Here is an 18403-nt window from a genome sequence, read left to right as displayed (position 1 = left end):
GTTTGGGTTCCCTGTGTTACTTCTGCTGCCGTCAGGTAGTTTAGGTGAGGTGGAGTAAATCACGTCCAGTTCCCCCTTTGCTGTCTGTCACTCACGGGAAAGATGACAGGTTCGAGGAGGAAGTTAAGAAAGTGGGTTCACTGAGTAAATCCTGCCCCGCCCCACCCCCCTTACCTCAGTTGACAAGAAAATTGACATCTCGTGGTTTTAACTAAATCTGTATTACAACTAAATGTCAAAAGGAAACCAACGTAAGAAAACCCCGCCTACGGCCACGAATAATGTATTAAAATAGATTACCTGGTCACCTTACATTCTATCACAGCAAAATTATTTTTTCTGTTTTTTAAAAAATCAATCACGTTCAGGAAAGGAATATTGACGCTTTGAATCATTTTATTAAGTAAAAGTTCTTTGTACTTTCGTTCATCAATCATACTGAATATTCAAAGGCGTGCTCGTTGGAAATTGCACATGTTACATACTTGAAATGTTTGTTAAATAACTTTCCGGCCATAAGGATATTTCATGTGCGACGTTCGTCTCTTGAAACTGCGGCGATGCAGCGATTTCTCTTCCAAAACGAAAAAAAGTTGAAAATCCACATCTACTGCATCCTGAATTAAACTTGGGTAATCAGACCATTTATAACAGAGGCTTTGAACAACTGGTATATTCTTCCTACCTACTGAGTACTTTTTCGACATTCCCGCCGACTTCATCTAGAGGCATTAAAAATCTACTTCGCCCTCGCCATGTAATTAAAAATAGCGAGCGTAGGAGTGCTATCTATTGTTTTCTTTAACTTATCGGTTCTCCAGAACACAAATCTACTTACATCCAAGTTTACTTCATTCTGTGAAAACCTGGTTAATCTGTTAGGCTCTCACACTTTGATTCTCACTGAATACTTCTCGTTGATTTGTGCCGCCAAACACTCACTTCAACTACAGGATTCTGACTGTACTCCTCTCCACTCTGTCTACATTCTACTAGTCTATTCTATTCTTTTCTCTGTGCTAAATAAGCTCTGAAGAAAATGCCTTTACATACACTACTGACAGATATAGGTGGGCATGCCAGCTGGCTGACCTTGGATTATAAGCAGTTGCTCAAGTAGAACTCTGAGCCAAACAACCTCACGAGACTTGAACATAATGCATCTGATCAACTGTATCAAACTTCGACTACGTTAGCCAAAACAAGACCAACTAAGCACGTCCATTTATGGAATTTAGTCAAGACTGTCACAATTCGGAAACTCACCACGGCAGCTTTAACCAAAATAACTTCGGAATTCGAATTCGAATAGTAACTACATTCTAAATATAAACGAAACACTTAATCATACTAAACTGACTAATGAATTATAAACTAATAAAATACTTCATAACACTATGTTATCATATTTTTGAAAAAGAAGGACACTGTACTAAACCCTCTGTAAGATTGGGGTGGATGCGAAAGTCTGGCGACTCAAAACGAGACAAACAAAAATTGCACAAAGGAAATTCACTTGTTGAAATTGCCTTTAATGGAGGAAGTGTACATCAAATGATAATTTTAACACTAACACGATTAAATCTCAAAAGGCTGAAGAGGAATGATGTTTGACGACACACGGTGGTGATGGTTTTTGCATTTTCATGGAAATAATGTGAAATAAACAGAAAAAATCGCACCATTATTCCTCTCCAACCCATAAAAGTATAAATTAGCAATAACATTTCTTTGTTATATTGTGTAACCAACAAAGTTGCTCACTTCCAGCATAGCTGTACCACCGACACAACACTATTAGTAATCAACTGTCTCTTAGTACATAATAAATGGTTTTTGTGAGGCAATCAACAAAGAAAACTGATTACAAGTGAAAGTAATTCACATCAATACGATGGACAGTGCCAAGGAAATATATTTGGAACCCCCACTTACTTCATTCATATCTATGATTATCAACGTACGTAGTTATAATTGTTTGAACGTGAATCACATTGGTCAATTGTATTCACGATGAATTTTAAAGACTGCGCAATTCACCTGGTACTGCTTTGTACCATCGCGGCTCTTGCCAGATTTCTTATTTTTTCCCACTATAAAGCAGTGACTAATTTAAACGTTGTGCGTCAGAAACGAACCCCAGACATGAAGAGGTTCCAGATAATTTATCTGCAATTGTGTTGTACAATTCGAGCCAGTTTTACGAACATGACTCAGTCTTACTCCCATACCTGGAGTCACAAAACTGTTTCGTCTTTTATTACAAGATACTTATGTCTTCTTGCAAAATTTTAATATAGAAAATGGATTGATAAAGGTTAAGTAGGCAGAAACTCTCGTAAGTCCATTCTGAAAAAATGTGAACTGTTTTAGAAGGCGAGGCGATTTTAAAAGGTGACATCCTCGTTGATCAACTCAGACGTGAACTGGGATGTGCAGCTGACTCATTAGTAGATTACCAGTGTCTTTCGAGTTGTCAATAAAATTAGTTTCTACAATCGACTACATTACTCAGATCGAGGCAATAGCGGTAAATTATAAGGACAACGGCAAAAACAAGGTAAAGACAACCATGAGAAAACTACTTTCGTTGCAGCTGGACCAATCAAGATATTACTAGCTAGCACAGAAATGAAATGTCACACTAAATGCGTTGGGGTTATTCATACCTTAACCAAGAACAAAAAAGTCTGCTTCCCAAGGATCTGCATCACGTTGAGATTACTCTAAAAATTTGTATTTGAATCTTCTAGTTTCTGCTGAAACTCAGACTGACTAAAATACGAAACATTTATTCTCTAGCTGTGTTGCAAAATATTTTCAAGTAGATATCGCTTAAAAACTATTTCTACCTAGTATTCTACATACGCTGTTTCCACACTCTATACAATATGTACAAAGATAATTTCAATAACGAACGCTCGTGATAAAATACGTAGTTTCCGTAGTTTCGACGGAGATGAATGGATAAGAGAGAAGATTTGAGTCAATAACTGAGCAAAGTACAAGTCTCGAATTGTGCACGACTCCCTAAACCTTTATGACTGGGGTATGTATTTTCTGTAGCAATTGCAACACTGCTTGTATTGGCGGCGAGGAGAATTTGGATATTCATACCAAATCAAGGAAACAAATCGCGCAAGTATCGTGAAACATTAATAAACACTTCACCTTTATCACTACCTTATTCCATCAGACTAAAAAGATTGGTCGCATTTGCTTGACCCCATTTCAACTAACACTAAGAGGGCTTTGAGGTTTAAAAGAAAGTCACAAGAAATTTGGTAATTTTTCCTCCTTGCTAGACTAGTTTCCCTGATTTGGTACTAGAGAGAGTTTCCTTCACTGCGTGTTCAGTGTCATTCTTCAATAGCTATAAATCCTTCCTCTGCTGTGCTTAGGCCACCTCGAGAACATACGTCTCGATGCCGACTGTAAATGAAAACTTAGAGCATTACCCGTATGTTATTCCTTATTAAATACCATTGGTGAACTTCAGACATTATTGTTTCTTATCAAAAATAAAGTAACTTGAAGACGTATCAGTACATTCCATGTCATGCCCAAGTAAAAAAGTTCTACTCCAATTCCCTGCTTCCTGTCGTAATTGTCAACAAGAAAAGTATGACCTCAGGAATTTAGCGCCACCGTCTTCAAACGCTCTATTATTCACTGTCAAACTGGAGGTCCATTTACTCCGGGATGTAAAAAGTGACACGTGTTTCCTCTAAGACAGCCTCGTTTTGACACAAAATGTCGACAGACAGGAGGCGTTCCTCTGCCCCTTCCCCTTCCACGTGCACGACCGCGCGGCATTCCTCGACCCCTACCACGCATGCTCATGTCTCCAAGTTCGCCTTCTTCGTCTTCGTCACCATACTCCCCTCCATCGTCGAACTGGTCCGAGTGGAAGTCGTCTCGTTGGGCCTGGGATGGGACGAAGTGTGATCAATTAACTATCTTTTCTTCCTGTTCATTGACTTCTTTCATACGATACACAAAGTATATAAACGAAAAAGCATTTTTGACGTCAGAGGAATGTAATTCGCGTAATGATTGATCTTCTAGCCCGACAGAACATCGGGCAAATAACACCGAAATATTCCCGAACAGACAAACTACTTGCTGATTGTCAATTTATTGGTTGAGCACTTAGTGTTAAGATCAGTCTGAAGGATTGTGGGTCATTAACTTACTTCAGTTGTGGTGCGTCACGACGCAAGTGTAATTTCTACATTAGATCGTTATTCACCTGAAGATACAATTGTAAATCAACCACCTAAACATATTTGGAGAAGTTGTTGAGTGATTGAGTGCTGACTTCTTTACAGTGGTACACCAGTTACTATAATCAGAAACTTAACATGATCTAATGAGGGACAGAATCCACGTACACAAAGCTTGAGGCTTACCATCTCTGGTAAAAGAGGCCGAGGACCTGTTGGCATGGCTCTACCAATACCTGGTCCGCCCTGCATTCGAATTGGCATGTGTCCCCTCATGCGAGGACCCATCATGGGGCCCTCTGGACCTGGAAACAGGGGCCCAATTGGTGGACCTTGTCTAGGGCCTCCAGGGCCTTGAAAATGCGGGGGCATATCAGGTCTTAAATGTGGGCCTTGTACACCTCTAGGACCCATAGGACCGGATGGTCTGAAGACATTAAGACTCCCCATTGGATCACCTGGTGCTGTGGCGAGAACAGATCAAGAGATCATCACATGACACCTAACATTTCGAAAAGCTGGTAATGTTTAAAAATAATTGAAGTTTTACATTTACTGACGAAGGACATTTCTCAAATGATCTCCCTTTGCTTGGGGAGCCTCTCTGTTAAATAGTCTTATAGAGAAGTGGGTATCCTTAAAAAATATTTACTTCACTTTTAAATACACGATCTTAAAGATGTACAAAGTCCCTGTTTTAGTACCAGGGTTCAGTATAAGGCCTTTCACATCAAAATAAATCTTCAATCTATGCTTAACCACGTTCTGAAAGTGAGGGTTCATGAACTCAGAAATGGCCTGTTATCAAAATATTTTTAAGTTGTTTAAGGCTCTTGAGAATAGAGATTATGAACGAATCTGTAGCTTCGCAGCCTGCACTCTTATCATCGACGGCTCTTAAAACCGCCAGCTAATTCCATACTTAAGAAGAAAGTACACGCAGAATTTCATGGGTTATTCTCGAAGGTAATTGATATCTAAGAAAAAAAAACCACCAAGTACTTTTGGCCTGAGGATGGTTGCATGGTTTATTCACTTAGAAAAACGAATAAGATTGGCTGATGTGAACTGAACACGCATTTTGTAGAACACAATCAAGAAGAACATTTCCTTTGACAAGTTTTACACTAATGTTTTCATGAATGAAAGTGATCTTCGCAGTGATGTGCACTACTTAGGCAGTAGTGAAAATAAGGCCTGAAAAAAAATTCAGGCCTGTACGGGACATTTACATGTCTTTATCCGCAGTTCAAATATATGACCTTCATATATTCTTAACCGACTAATGTTTTCGTTAAGAAAGAAGGGATTGCCTTTTTGAATTCAACCAAAGTCTTCTAGCAACCTATAGAGCCTGTGACCCACATCACAAGTCGAACCTGTTGTCCACTATACAAAAGCTGCTGCTGACAAAATAATTGACTTTACCTGCACCCAGCAATCCTGCTCCCGCACCCATGCCAGGCATGGATCCTGGTCCAGGTCCCTGCATCCGTGGAGGACCCATTTTGTTCTGCTGAAGAGGTTCCAGGATATGTTGGAGGGCTGGGGGTAAGGAGGTACTCCCTGGCTCATTTTGAGGAAGAGACTGAGAACCAGGTGCCATGTCGGGTGGGTTACCCTGCGTGGAGGGATTCTAAAACAAACAGATATTCGAAGAGTTTGTGAACAAGTTCAGAACTTATTTACGTTTTCAAATATCAAAAAATAATTGGAAACCCAGCATGTACTACCGAGTTCCTTGAAAAAAGAAAGAAGTTTCAAGAACAGTACAAGATAAGGAACTTGAGGTTATGACTGAAAGTTCAAGGCAGCTTCTGAATGACTAACGGCCCTCTCAAGAACATTCACATTGCAGTTACGTATTAATTATTTCCTAATATAATTTAAGTCTCTTGGATTTAACTATAAAAAAACAAACTAGTTCTTCAAACATCTTGTCATTTTTCATCCCAAGCTAAATTGCAAATTTATTTTTTTCACAATTCCTTCAAACCCAGAAGAAAAGTTTTTGCGAAAAGGTCTCTTACTGGTGACAATTAATAATGCTTCAATAAAATGAACTCACCACCAGAGAAAGGGGGGAAGTTTTTCCCCACGAAAATTAACTCGTTATCACTGTTCAATAACACTATAAGAATTATATAACATATTGTAAAACTTGAACATTGGAATACGCGTAATGACAGTCTAGTTACTTGCCATGATTTTATCAAGGAGGGCTTGAACTGTATAAGGTCCTCTGTCACCACTTCCATGAGATACCGACCCAGCTGAAATCAAAAACAGAGATTGCTGACGTCTTAAAAAAATACAAACTCACTTTGGTCGAACACAAAACAAGGACCATTTACCAGCTAAGGAAAAGAGAGAAATTTCTTAATAGTAACAGGAAACCTGTAGTTGAGGATGCTGATGACAACAGTGACATAAGTGCTGGTGGAAGCTGTACACTGCTGTTGTTAGAAGATACAACTGGAGCCTTGGCAGGTACATGAGTGGTTCCTTTCTGCAGGAAATATATATAAACAAAATAACAGTCAGACAGTCATTCAGTTAATCAATAAAACATTCCATAGATCCACATCTTGGTCAGCCAGTAGGAGAGTTAGTTATGCTGAGTATTTGCCATCTATCTCTTGTACGAGCTGCTATATATCAATACATGTACCTCATCATGTGGTATAACTCTGGGTTCTTCAGGACTTCCTTTTTGGTTATCAGGTTCAGGTTCTGCTGGGCTGTCAGGCAAACTGAAATGTAATAAGAACATAACCCATTTTGATCAAACATCAAAATAGCAAACCACTTAAATTACCACACATGGGGTTAGGAAATAGCATCTGACAACACTGGCTATGGAATATGTGAATCAAGTTTAGTTAACAAATCCATTCCAGTTGTATCTGTTCAGATGACATCAAAATTTGGTAAGAACAAAATAGTGGTGCACCAGGTGCAGTTGAGTGCATCAGTGATATTCTTATCATGCTCCAAAAGGGAAAAGAGAGCTTCTAAAACATTGGCAAGCACAAAAAAAATGGCTATGTACCAAGACTTTACCTTGACTTGGTTAAAAATATATCTGCAAGTATACTAGCTTCTCTGGTTTTCTGTGAGCCAAAGAATCACATAATTATGAACTGTTATCTATAATAAACAAGGGTTTACAGAGTAAATAGAGAAAAATAAATTGAAGAATGTTGCAACATTGGCAGTCATAAAAAAGTGGACCTGTATATGGTTTAAAATGATCTATTTAGTGTATAGTAATTATTACTGGTATTCCACATAACACTTAGGGAAAAAATGGAAGATAAATTCTTCATGTGTCTTTTTGAGTCCCACCTGTGCTTTTCAATAATTTCTACACAGTAAAAGTTATTGAATGTGTTAAAAGTTTGAATCTCATGTATGCACAAAATCTCTCAAGATGCCCCCCACTGACTTTCACTGTAGAAGGTCATATTATGTATATCTTTACAAGTATACTCATGGTAAAATGTATCAGTTGCTGCTCGGCACAGAGTAAAGCAAGTAACAGATGAACACTCCTATATAGGAGTGTGTTGGACACATAGTGTACTATACCTGTATTTGCCTCTGCGTACTCTTTGAACCTTTTTCCATTTGGTGTTCTAGTGTTAAGGCTCTGGGTCTGTACCACTACAACATGCAAACAGATTATTGTTGATTTAGGACCTAATTAGCTGATGTGCTTAAATGTAGATCACAAGTTTACTGAAACAAATGCAGTTCTTGTGGCAATTGCAAGATTACTTTTTGGCAAATTATGAAATATGATGTAAGTTTAAAAATTCAGTTACACAATAAAGGAAAGGATTGATATTAAGGTGCAGCAGAACTGAAGTTGGATGATTTGATAAGAGGAATTCTGAGAAGGGTCTTGATGGCAATAGTTTCTGATGTTTTAGCTACCTCAGTAAAGGTGGTCACAGAGTCACATGACTATGATGACCACTTCAGCTCAGGTTGGTAGTTGTAACAGTCAGTCATTGAAAACAAGGAAAGTGTTTTTCCCACTAGACTACTCTCCCTTAGACCACCTACTTGAAACTTAAAATTCCCCCTTGTCAAACAATGATTAAGCATCATCTATACCTTGATTCTCTCTGCCATTATGTCTTCACTCAAACGTTTGGCTTGTTCCACAAGCTGAAACAGAAAATCATGCATTTTTCAGACTACACAGATACCTCAATAAGAAAGGTATGTAATTACCTGCTGGGAATGGTGGGCTGAACTCAGGTTGCCAAATTGGTAAAAACTAATTTCATTAGCTAAAATTATGTCACCACCACTTGGTGACCAAAATATTTGCAGCTTAGAGTGCTGACAACTACCTATTTTCTTAACTGAAAAAATGCAAAATGTGACCAATTATTTCACAATTTTTGTCTATAAAACTTGGTAAATACACCTACCTGTCTCTCCCTGACCATTTCATTATGTGCTGCATCAAGGAAGTTCACAGGATGTCTAACCAGAGCTAAAGAAAATAAGAATGCTGATAAGCCAAAAGTGTTTATGCAGTATTTCATGCAGAATAGACACATAACATTATTTCATAGTTACACATATAAACACCTTTTCTGTATGATCATTATATTTTTTAAAAACACTTAATAGACAACAACTCAAGTTTCATTTTCCAATCTGGGATACAAAGTGAAACTCATCTTGTGTTAGTGATTGAAATTCCAGTTGCCCAGTAGTGATATCTTAAAAATTCATCATTCAACAATAGATAATGCACAGGCAGTGGAAATATGTAAACCAAATTTTCAAAAAAAAGTAGAACAAACTGACCTCTTTCGTCTTCATCCATCTCAAAGTAATGGAAGATAGCAAGGTTGGCATCATCATCAGGCCATGTAACTCTTTTACCCTTCTTGGACTTCTTTGCTGGTTTCTCTTCTAAATCATCAGCTGCTGATGTTACTGTATCTGTTGATGCCTGTGATGCTGAAGAAATAACAAACAAGCATCAATCACAATGTGAATTTAGCGAGCCTAAAAATGTGATTGGTGTTGGTAATGACCTCCCCTTATTTATTGCTTACATGTATTTTGTTAATTTTGGCTGATAGATACTGCCTTTTTTGGTGGAGTTCAAAGAAGTTGCTAAAATTTCCAATTTCATATTTATCAACACTTGGTCAAGCATTTTGGCACATTTTGCAGGCTAAAATAGAGATTTTTGCAGCCTGAAATGTATTTTAACCCACTCTTATGCTCATGTGATTGTTCAGACTGTTTTATTATCACTTTTATTTTCTTGATGCCTTCCAAAGTCATAGTCATGATAGTAACACAAACTATTTCTTGGGTATGAATATATTTTGGGTACTTCTTAGTATCATTTAAACCCTCCCCAAGTGGCTCAGGCTAAAATGACTCTGAGTTGGGTCAAGAACATAAACTCTAATGTTTTATCATTTTGGGAGAATTTCAACACAGTGCTACTTAGTCTCTTGTATTTTAGTGATTTCAGGTGCTTTGTTCCCAAACTTTAGGAAATTTTCTTTATTAAATTTGTTCATGTTGCACATGTACATTTCCAGAACAGGAGTAATGCTTACCTGCATTTGGAGAATTATCTTTTTCAGAAGGCTGTCAAAGAGAACCAGTGTTAAAAAGATAAGTTTAAATTTCGACAGTTGAGAAAAACTGAGTTTAGTTGCAATAAGAAGTTTCAATGTAGCTGCTCACCTCTGAAATTTTGCTAAAATCTCCAATATCTCCACCTGAGTGATAAAAAATTCCAGTAATTATTATATTTCAGTCAAAAAGGAATCTCTCTTGTGTTGCTTCTTGATGACCATATTATTTAAAAAAAAATCCAAGGAAAAATTCTCTCTGATGGACTGTGGCTTTCAGGTTTGGTACTAACTGATGTGTATAATTGTAGGTCATATAATGCTTTCCTCATGAGAAAAATATATTTAATCCAATTTTGAAAAAAGGTACAAGGAAGAAGTTGAATAAAAAAGAGGGCTGATTTGCCTGAGTAAAAGATATAAATACTGCTCTGACATAGATGCCATTTGGTGTCCTTACTTGGTGCAGATGTGTCATCAGGTGAGCCATTAGGAGATGAACCAGACTTGTTATTGCTAAAATCAGCAGACAAGATGATTGTTATTATTGAAATCAAAATGCTAATAGACAAAATAACTTGTATTATATACCCACAACACTACCAAGAAGATAATAAATAAATAAAAAAACTTATCTAATTTTCGGCATCATCTACAAAATATTTGCAACTTTTTGTTAAGAACACTATGATAGTGAATCTGTGTTCTGTTTGGTATGAAGCAGTAACATGAACTGTCTTGAGGGTTACTGTCTTACATATAGTTCAATGTTAGCCTCAGTACATATGATGATAAGTTTAAATCATTGGTGATTAAATCCTGAGTTAGTTACCCTGAACTATCCACTTCTTTATCTTTGTTCTCTTTTTCCTTCTCCCTTCCATCCTCTTGACCATGTGTTTGTGACTGACTGTCCAAAATAGCATCAAGAATTCCTGTATATGTTGGCTGAACAAACAAACATGCATGAAGCTCAAGAGAAATTTTGTACAAAATTTTAGGAGAGACAGGTTTGCTAAGTAGCCTCTACATTGACCTATATTTCTTCATACAAAAATGAGACTGGAGAAGACTAACAAGTTGCAAATCTGCGTATACTGTATTGCAACTTAGACTGCTTACCTTGGTGGTTGTGGCTGAAGAGGTTGAAGTTGTGGTGTTAGTAGTTCCAGTCTATAAAGATATTAAAAGCATCTCTCTTAAAAGTATCCCCCTAAAAATCCTCAAAGCTAGAGAGTAAGGCCAGAGATCTGGTTTTGAAATAGCTAATCCAGTCATGTAAAAAAAGCCCATCAGTTTCCCAGCTGCTGTAGAGACTACTTGCAAACTGCACTACAGTTTTGGGTAACCAATGTTGCAGGTAAAGGGGAAAATAGTGTCAGTGCTTCTGGCACTAAAAGGGGCAACAGAACTCACACACCCTAAAACAAACAAAGAGGCCTTTTATATTTCATTTAGAATAGTAAGACAGTTTCAGAATGACTTGACTCAATGAATGGGAAATACCACATTGATGATGTACATGTAAGTACCTTTGAAGCTGTGGACACACGTTTTCTTTTTCGCACAGGGGCAGCTGATGCTGCAATTGTTAAGGCATTCATGAATCCTGCACTCTCCATAGCAACAGCTAGTGAAAACAAAAATAGAGAGCAAATGACCACAAGTACTAAAAGGATAGGTTTCTAGTTTATAATACTGTTCCTTACCTTAGCACAAAGAGTAAGGGACTGACAATCATTTTATGAAGGGGGAGATTCCTGTATTCTCAGACAATTTTTTTCATAATTGTTTTTCATCCCCCCTCCAACTAATAAATAAATGGAGCTACCAATAAAGGTTAGTGTGAGTACTTCAGGAAAACATGTATAAGTTGATTTAATTTGATATATGTGTATCTAAAGGATCTTTGACACTTTATGAGACACCACTGCTTGCCAAATATTGTAACTATTGATTTTCAACTCCATCACTTGAAAAAGTCTACAAAAACTACTTCCTAAATGATTTCTGACCCTTCATGCGATTTAGCCATCTTCTGAACATCCTTTAACCTTTTACACCCTAACAGTAGTATGTATATTCTCCTTACTGTCCTCTATATATTTTCTAAGGTGCTGATGAGGAGAATTTGTTTAACAATCAGGAGCTTCTTTAGTTGGTGATCATTCCTTTATTCTTGTGACTTAAATGTGTGATTCAGGGGTGCAGTCACTAGATGCTAGTCTCTCTCAGGGGTCAAAGGGTTATGAAAATCAGCAATAATCTTTCATTTTGATCATAGACAGTGAATTGTGAACTTTGAACTCTTCCAAGGTACTTTGAAAACTGGAAATAAAGCAGACAGGAACTTACGTTTAGGCTGAGGTGGGATAACTTTTGTTTTAGAAACATTCTTTTGTGCCATGCTCTGTTTGACATCACTTTTAACTTCATTCAGTGTTTTAGCCTTCTTCTCAACTTGAGGTGACCTGTTTGAGTCTGTTGAGTTGTTGTCTCTATAACATAATCAATAAAATTTGATAACTCAAGTTGTCTTGCATTTTATTATTTATAATAAGTACCTTTTAGGCTGGCCTTAATTTGTTACCTGGAATATTTATCAGCCTGGACATGTGATTGAAAAGTTATAACATATAAAATTATGACAATGCAAAGCACCAAATGAGGAAACTGAATGTATTTACTCTGATCTGGAATACCATCTCACCTCATCCTCTTGGCAGGCTTCCCTTCAGTTGAAGAAACAGCTAAAACCAAACAATCAAACCTTATTAAGGTAGCAAACAACCTCACTTTTAACTACCTACATGTATTCTTTCATACAATGCTTTAAAATGTCTTCCTTGAAATACACTAGGATATACCTGCAATCTAGTTGGTAATTGCAAAACATTCATTGATATGGTAAGTCTCTTAGCCATTTTCTCAGTGTTGTCCAAATAGATTCTGTTCAATTAATATACATGTGCGTACACTCACCCTGCTTGGAGCCTTGCAAAGTATCCTCACCATTAGCAGAACCATTCAGCTTAGGCTTGTCACCTTTTTCTGAAAGGGACAAACAAATTTAGGATAAACATGCACAGCCAGAGAGTGATTGGAGACTTTTGATCAAGCCTTGATATTGTAATACATTTACAAGTACATGTATATGACTTCAAAAGTGACACTGCAGAGTAATCTTATACCTAATGTTCCTGTCTGATTTCTCACAAGACTCATCCATTGTTTGACAATTCCTGAGGCAAGCTTCTTGACATCTAAAACAAAAAAAGGATATAAATCAATCAGTCTATATGAGAGGACATCCTAGAGAAACTTACTAAGCCAGATCTAGAGCATACTGACTTCAATAGTCTAAAGCAAATTAAATACCATTGCTTCTCGTTGGAGTTCATCAGTGGTACCAAACCCATGTTACTCCAAATTATTCTCATTTCTCTAATTGAAGTGAATTTCAAAATGACATTTACCTTGATTTTCTAACTTTGTGAGATGCTTGATAATCTTGCCAGTATTGCCCTACAAAACATTCTTTAGATATAATTGGGGTTTTCTACCAAATTAACCATGATCTAGTGGTCTTTGGTTTCAATATCACAACTGAATGTGCACAAAGTTTTGATGAATTTAATATTCAACAGAGACTGTATTTAGGCTGATGGGTAGTTAGAAGATTTCAGGGATCATACACATGAAGTAAAAAAGGCTTAGAGTATTATTTGAGAAAAATGGCAAAATTGAACAAAGCAAAGAACATCCTGCTTTGTACTGCAAACAGCAATTATGATAAATGTTTCAAACATAAAAACCATCAATAAATGAATGTAAATGGGTCAAAAACATTTCCTTGTTCATTCCAGAGCAGTAAATGAAAGCTAAGTAATGAAAAACAATGATAGAAAACCAATCAGATTTTATTCAAGAAATATCAACGTACTTGTTTTAAAGTGTCTATATTTACAGGAAGATCTCTCAAGACCTGAATAAAAGATGTAGGATCAAAAGTGAGAGACAATGTTGCAACACAGCACACAGATTGACTTGAGGCAACATATTGGTAGCTGTACATTGCAATATAAGCACTATATCACAGTACAAGACACTAAATTATAAACACATTACACTAAAATAAATGTATATGCATAAACACATTACTCAAAGTTTCATCCACTCATGCAACAAGGTCTCTCACCTCCAGTAATTCCAATAGCACAGGAAAATTCTCAGTTTTCTTTGCCTCAACTAACCACTTATTCAGTATATTCCAGCCTCCTACACTCATAAACCTGTTGAGACCAAGAAGCAAATTTGCATTTATTCTCAACAAGTGGGCATATAATAACTGGTCAAAAATAATCTGTTATAATTCAAACATTATCAATCAAGAGCACACTTTTCAACCCTTTGACCCCCTAAGAGTGACCAGGATCTAGTTTCTCCTTACTATATTAACCCTGAATCAACCATGAGGGTCACATGAATAAAGGAAATGATCACCAACTAAAGAAGCTCTTTCTTGTTTAAAAATAAACAACTAATTCTCCTTATCAGCACCTTAGGAAATGTGTTAAGAATAGTATTGAGAATAGACATATTTATGTTAAGGTGTAAAGGATTAACCCTTTAACTCACAGATCAAATTTGAAATTCTCCTTTCAGTCAACCATACTATTCTTATCATTTTAGTTCAGAGAATTTAGTATTGAATTAACTAATTATCTCCAAATTGATATTTTTCTTAATTCTCATCACTTACCTGGTTGATATTGTATTGATATTGTAAGGAGAAATTCTGTCTCGGTCACTCATAGGAGTTAAAGGGTTAAGGAGTGAGAAGCAGACCAGAAAATCCAACACAGCTTTCATCGAGAGCTTTTCATGTAGCATAAAAGTAACTAGGATTTTTCCACTAACATAATTGCAGGAAATCCAAAGGTCATTGTGGAATATATTTGACATGAAAAAAAAGTGACTGAGGTGCACTTTAATTAGACAAATATCAATAATGAATAATGAAGAGAAAATCAATAGCAAAAGTTACCACAACCACTCTTTAATTAGGCTGGGCTCAATAACAGAGCCCACTCGAGTAATAGTGGTTGCTTAATATTAGTAGAAGTAAAAAGCAGTCATACTTTTCTAGTGATTCACTTGCAGTTTCACTTTCCTTTGCAGCTGAAATAGTAGCTTTCAGGATGTTCAAGTAAATACAACGACTCATCAACTTCTCTGCATCTCGCATTAAACTGGAAACAAGTTAAAACAATCAAGATGATGGGAGGATGGAAAGCATTATACCCTTTGCAAAAAGTTTCTTACTGACAAGGACCACACAATTGTACAAAAGACTTATCAACCTTCCTGTATCATACCTTATAATCCGCACCACCTCTTGAGGGGCCTTGATATCTCCTAAACAACCTAGCATTGGTTTGAGAGCATTCAGCAGAGTGTGAGGCTCACCACCTGATGTGCTCTGAAAGTAACGAACAATTCTAGTGAAGAAATGATTCTGTCGAGTGAACTGCAATTAGAGCAACTACAGAAAGAAATTTGATAAAATTCAGAATTCTAGAGATTCGAACAGGTGTCACCCAAATAGTAGTTGAAACTACTGCCAACTGAGCAACAAAGTGACATGATGGGAATGAGGAAATTTCAGTGGGTTTTTCATTCCAGCAAAGAATCTGATTTCCTCCTTAACAAAGAAATCTCTTCTCTCCTTGACATGGAGAAAAGAAAGACTAATTTGAAAATGTGCATGATGTTGTAGATGTGCTCTTGTAGGATGAGGTTTGCTTCCTGGTTCAATTGCTCAGTTTAATTTCTTTCCTTTTACTGCATCTTTACCATATTTTTTTCCAGCTCTTCTCTCTTTTCAGGCTCAACTTTCACAACAGTCCTTCACCTGAAGAAAAACAATTGAAACAAATATCAGTTACAATGATTAAACACAATTTATGATATTTCTTGACTGGAGTTTAAAAATAATTAATTGATATTTCTTCATTCAATTTGGGAATTTAGGATTTAGAATTCATCCATTATCCAAAGTGCTGTCATGTTTTGCTAGTGCTTACAAGTATCTGTTATCGCGTGCAGAGTAAATAAAAAAACTATGCAACAATAATCTGTTGGTATAAAGATAACAATCAGGTACTGGATTACACTGGGTTGTTTTAACTGCCAATATACCTGATTCTACAAGTCAGAATGGGACATTTCTACCTCATTCTAAATTTATATGGCAGATTTCAACATGGAGTTTTGTAAATAACAAGGGTTGCACCACACTCTGTCCTTCTTTCTTTTACTCAATAAATGAGGGAATCAAAACACATCTTGCCTAACATTGCTACCAAGAGACAATAACTGAACAATTACAACAAATATCACAAAATTGCTGTCTATTAGAAATGTCATTAATATGACCTTTTGCAAAGTTGTGTTTCCCTAGTCCATTGCTGTAAAGAACAAGTGAAATTAGCCTTAGCTAATAACTTCACCAGAGATAATAAAAAAAATGTTTAGAGACAGTGCCTCGAGATTCATCTTTTTTTCTCTTCATTACATTTTGGTGTTGCACACCTTAGTTTGCAAATATTGTTTTTTTTGGAGGATACTTTTCATTATCTACAAGAATTCTACACAAATCTCCTTTTACAGAGAAAGCCACAACAATAGTTATTGTACCATAGTGTCTTCTGGCAAGAGTAAAAAGACAAAGAAAGCTAGTATTGAACAAATGCTTTTGGGGTGGATACAAATATTAAGTTACTTCTTCAGTCTAGTTTTCCAATTTTCATAGCAAGTGGAGCAAAATTATATTTGTGCCCCAAAACATTGCTTGCGCAATCTGCTAGGTTATGAAACTTCAAGCGCAAACTTTCTCACAATCAAAAATTTTTAGAACCTTAGATTGAATCAATTCTACATTGGCATCCTGTGAACTACAAAAATGCAAGGTGTGTATACATCTAGTGAACATCATGAAAACTCCTTGAGCACTAGCATCAGCTGATCTGATTCACTTTGTAAAAACATCTTCAACAAAAGCTTGATTCATTTATCATAGTTTGATCCCAGAAAGGTGGCCAATCACAATTACTTCTCAGAAACTGGGTAAAATTTATATGTACTACATTACAAAAGAGGAAAAAACTCATTGATTGTCACTTCCTTGTTGCATCAAAGACACCTCTGACAGGAAATGCATGAAGCAGAAGTTTTTCTCATCTTATCAAGCCACTGATCACCCATAAACACCAGATCTGAAGGAGTCAGTGGATGTACAAACTTAGGATTACTTGGCATTTCTTGTTTCAAAGATCACTAGTCTGCAAAAACTTCATGCCAAATATTCATAAGGATTTCTCCAGTAAACATTCGTATGGGCAGTTAACTTTTATCATGACTTGCTTGAAAATTCTAAGACTCAAGTAGTCACTTGGTATAAGTTAAAAATTCCTGAGTTCTTAAGATCACTCATTGTTCATGAATATTAATGCACACGTTTGGTAACCTTCATCTCTTCGCGTCCTTTTGAATTTTCCTCAACCTGCACTTGTTATATTTAAAGGGGAAAATAGTAAGTCAAGAAATTTTCGTATTTGATAACTCAGGGACAAAAAAAAAGACTCATTTTGAAAATCCAAAATTCCATAGTCGCAACTTTGACTAAACTCCGCAATATCGAAAACGGACTTCTTACGATTGTTAATCTGGTTGTGGCCACACAGAACCGAATTCACTGCTTCTCAAATACCTCTCAAATTAACTGAGAGTTCGCGAAAGATGTTCTAACCAAATGTAAGACATAATATATCAGATTCGAAAGTCAACCAATCTAACGCTAATAGTTCACGCATCCATTCAAGTTTCGTATAGAGCGTGTGCATCATCATTTTTTTCGCGGAACCTTCCTCACGATCTTTCGATTTTCCATTTCGAGACAGTCTTTATCTCAGACTGCTTATTTTCTCCATCGAAGCCGTTTTAGTTTGAGCGAGAAGGAAAGAAGGAAGGACACAATTCGTGTTAAACCACCACGCTACACCGCTTTATTTGCAGCAACGTAAATAGTGGCTTCATATGCCTAGTGAAATCGAAAGAGAAAGGCTCATATTCAACCAACTTACTCTTGGGCACTGTGCGTCACTTCGATAACCCTTTCCCCAAAGAACTTTCTTTCGTCAATACATACACGTTCTAGGCGTGTACATAAATTTTAAAAAGAATTTGGGGCGACCTAAGTTCACGCATTGCACACGACAACTAGTTTGAGCAGCCATTTCACATGGCCGCTCAACTGCAAACTGTCTGTGGATAGTTTCCTCTTTAAAATCGCATTTCTTCACCTAAAAATAAACAAAAGGAACAAAATTAGTCCAACATTGTTACCACGTCGAAATTTCCACTTCACATCGTACTTGTGAGGAAGAAAACACCGCAAATTTCTGGCAGAGAATTTTCCGAGTAAAATGGCTTACCAATTTTCACTTGGACTCACACTAACACCCCAAAGGGACGATGGACATGTAAGAGTCAAAG

General features: G+C 36.7%; 1 protein-coding gene across 5 annotated transcripts; it reads right to left on the bottom strand.

Annotated features, from left to right (window-relative positions):
• Positions 1-2715: 2715 nt before the first annotated feature.
• LOC113683753 (serine/threonine-protein phosphatase 1 regulatory subunit 10) lies at positions 2716-18395 on the bottom strand. Of its 5 annotated transcripts, none has more exons than XM_089203967.1 (29): positions 18343-18395; positions 17992-18210; positions 15704-15761; positions 15226-15329; positions 14989-15099; positions 14046-14139; positions 13791-13832; positions 13324-13372; positions 13039-13110; positions 12830-12898; positions 12558-12597; positions 12203-12345; positions 11380-11477; positions 10970-11020; positions 10680-10795; positions 10308-10363; positions 9960-9994; positions 9830-9860; positions 9057-9212; positions 8672-8736; positions 8349-8402; positions 7818-7892; positions 7290-7339; positions 6898-6979; positions 6624-6735; positions 6429-6499; positions 5655-5862; positions 4395-4690; positions 2716-3927 (listed from the first exon to the last, which is right to left on the bottom strand). In XM_089203967.1, the coding sequence occupies exons 3-29, from the start codon at positions 15704-15706 to the stop codon at positions 3676-3678; spliced, it is 2535 nt and encodes an 844-aa protein (XP_089060093.1). In that variant the 5' UTR covers positions 15707-15761; positions 17992-18210; positions 18343-18395; the 3' UTR covers positions 2716-3675. The 5 variants fall into 5 exon arrangements, with proteins under 5 accessions (XP_089060093.1, XP_089060095.1, XP_089060094.1 ...); XM_089203969.1 differs by having other exon boundaries at positions 4413-4690; XM_089203968.1 differs by having other exon boundaries at positions 18283-18365.
• Between the last annotated feature and the right edge of the window lie 8 nt (positions 18396-18403).

This window comes from Pocillopora damicornis, chromosome 4 (genome assembly GCF_964200805.1).
Source record: "Pocillopora damicornis chromosome 4, jaPocDami1.2, whole genome shotgun sequence".
In the NCBI taxonomy this organism is placed as follows: domain Eukaryota; kingdom Metazoa; phylum Cnidaria; class Anthozoa; order Scleractinia; family Pocilloporidae; genus Pocillopora; species Pocillopora damicornis.
The sequence above is the reverse complement of the archived record's forward strand: the minus strand, read 5'-3'. Positions and strand labels throughout refer to the sequence as shown.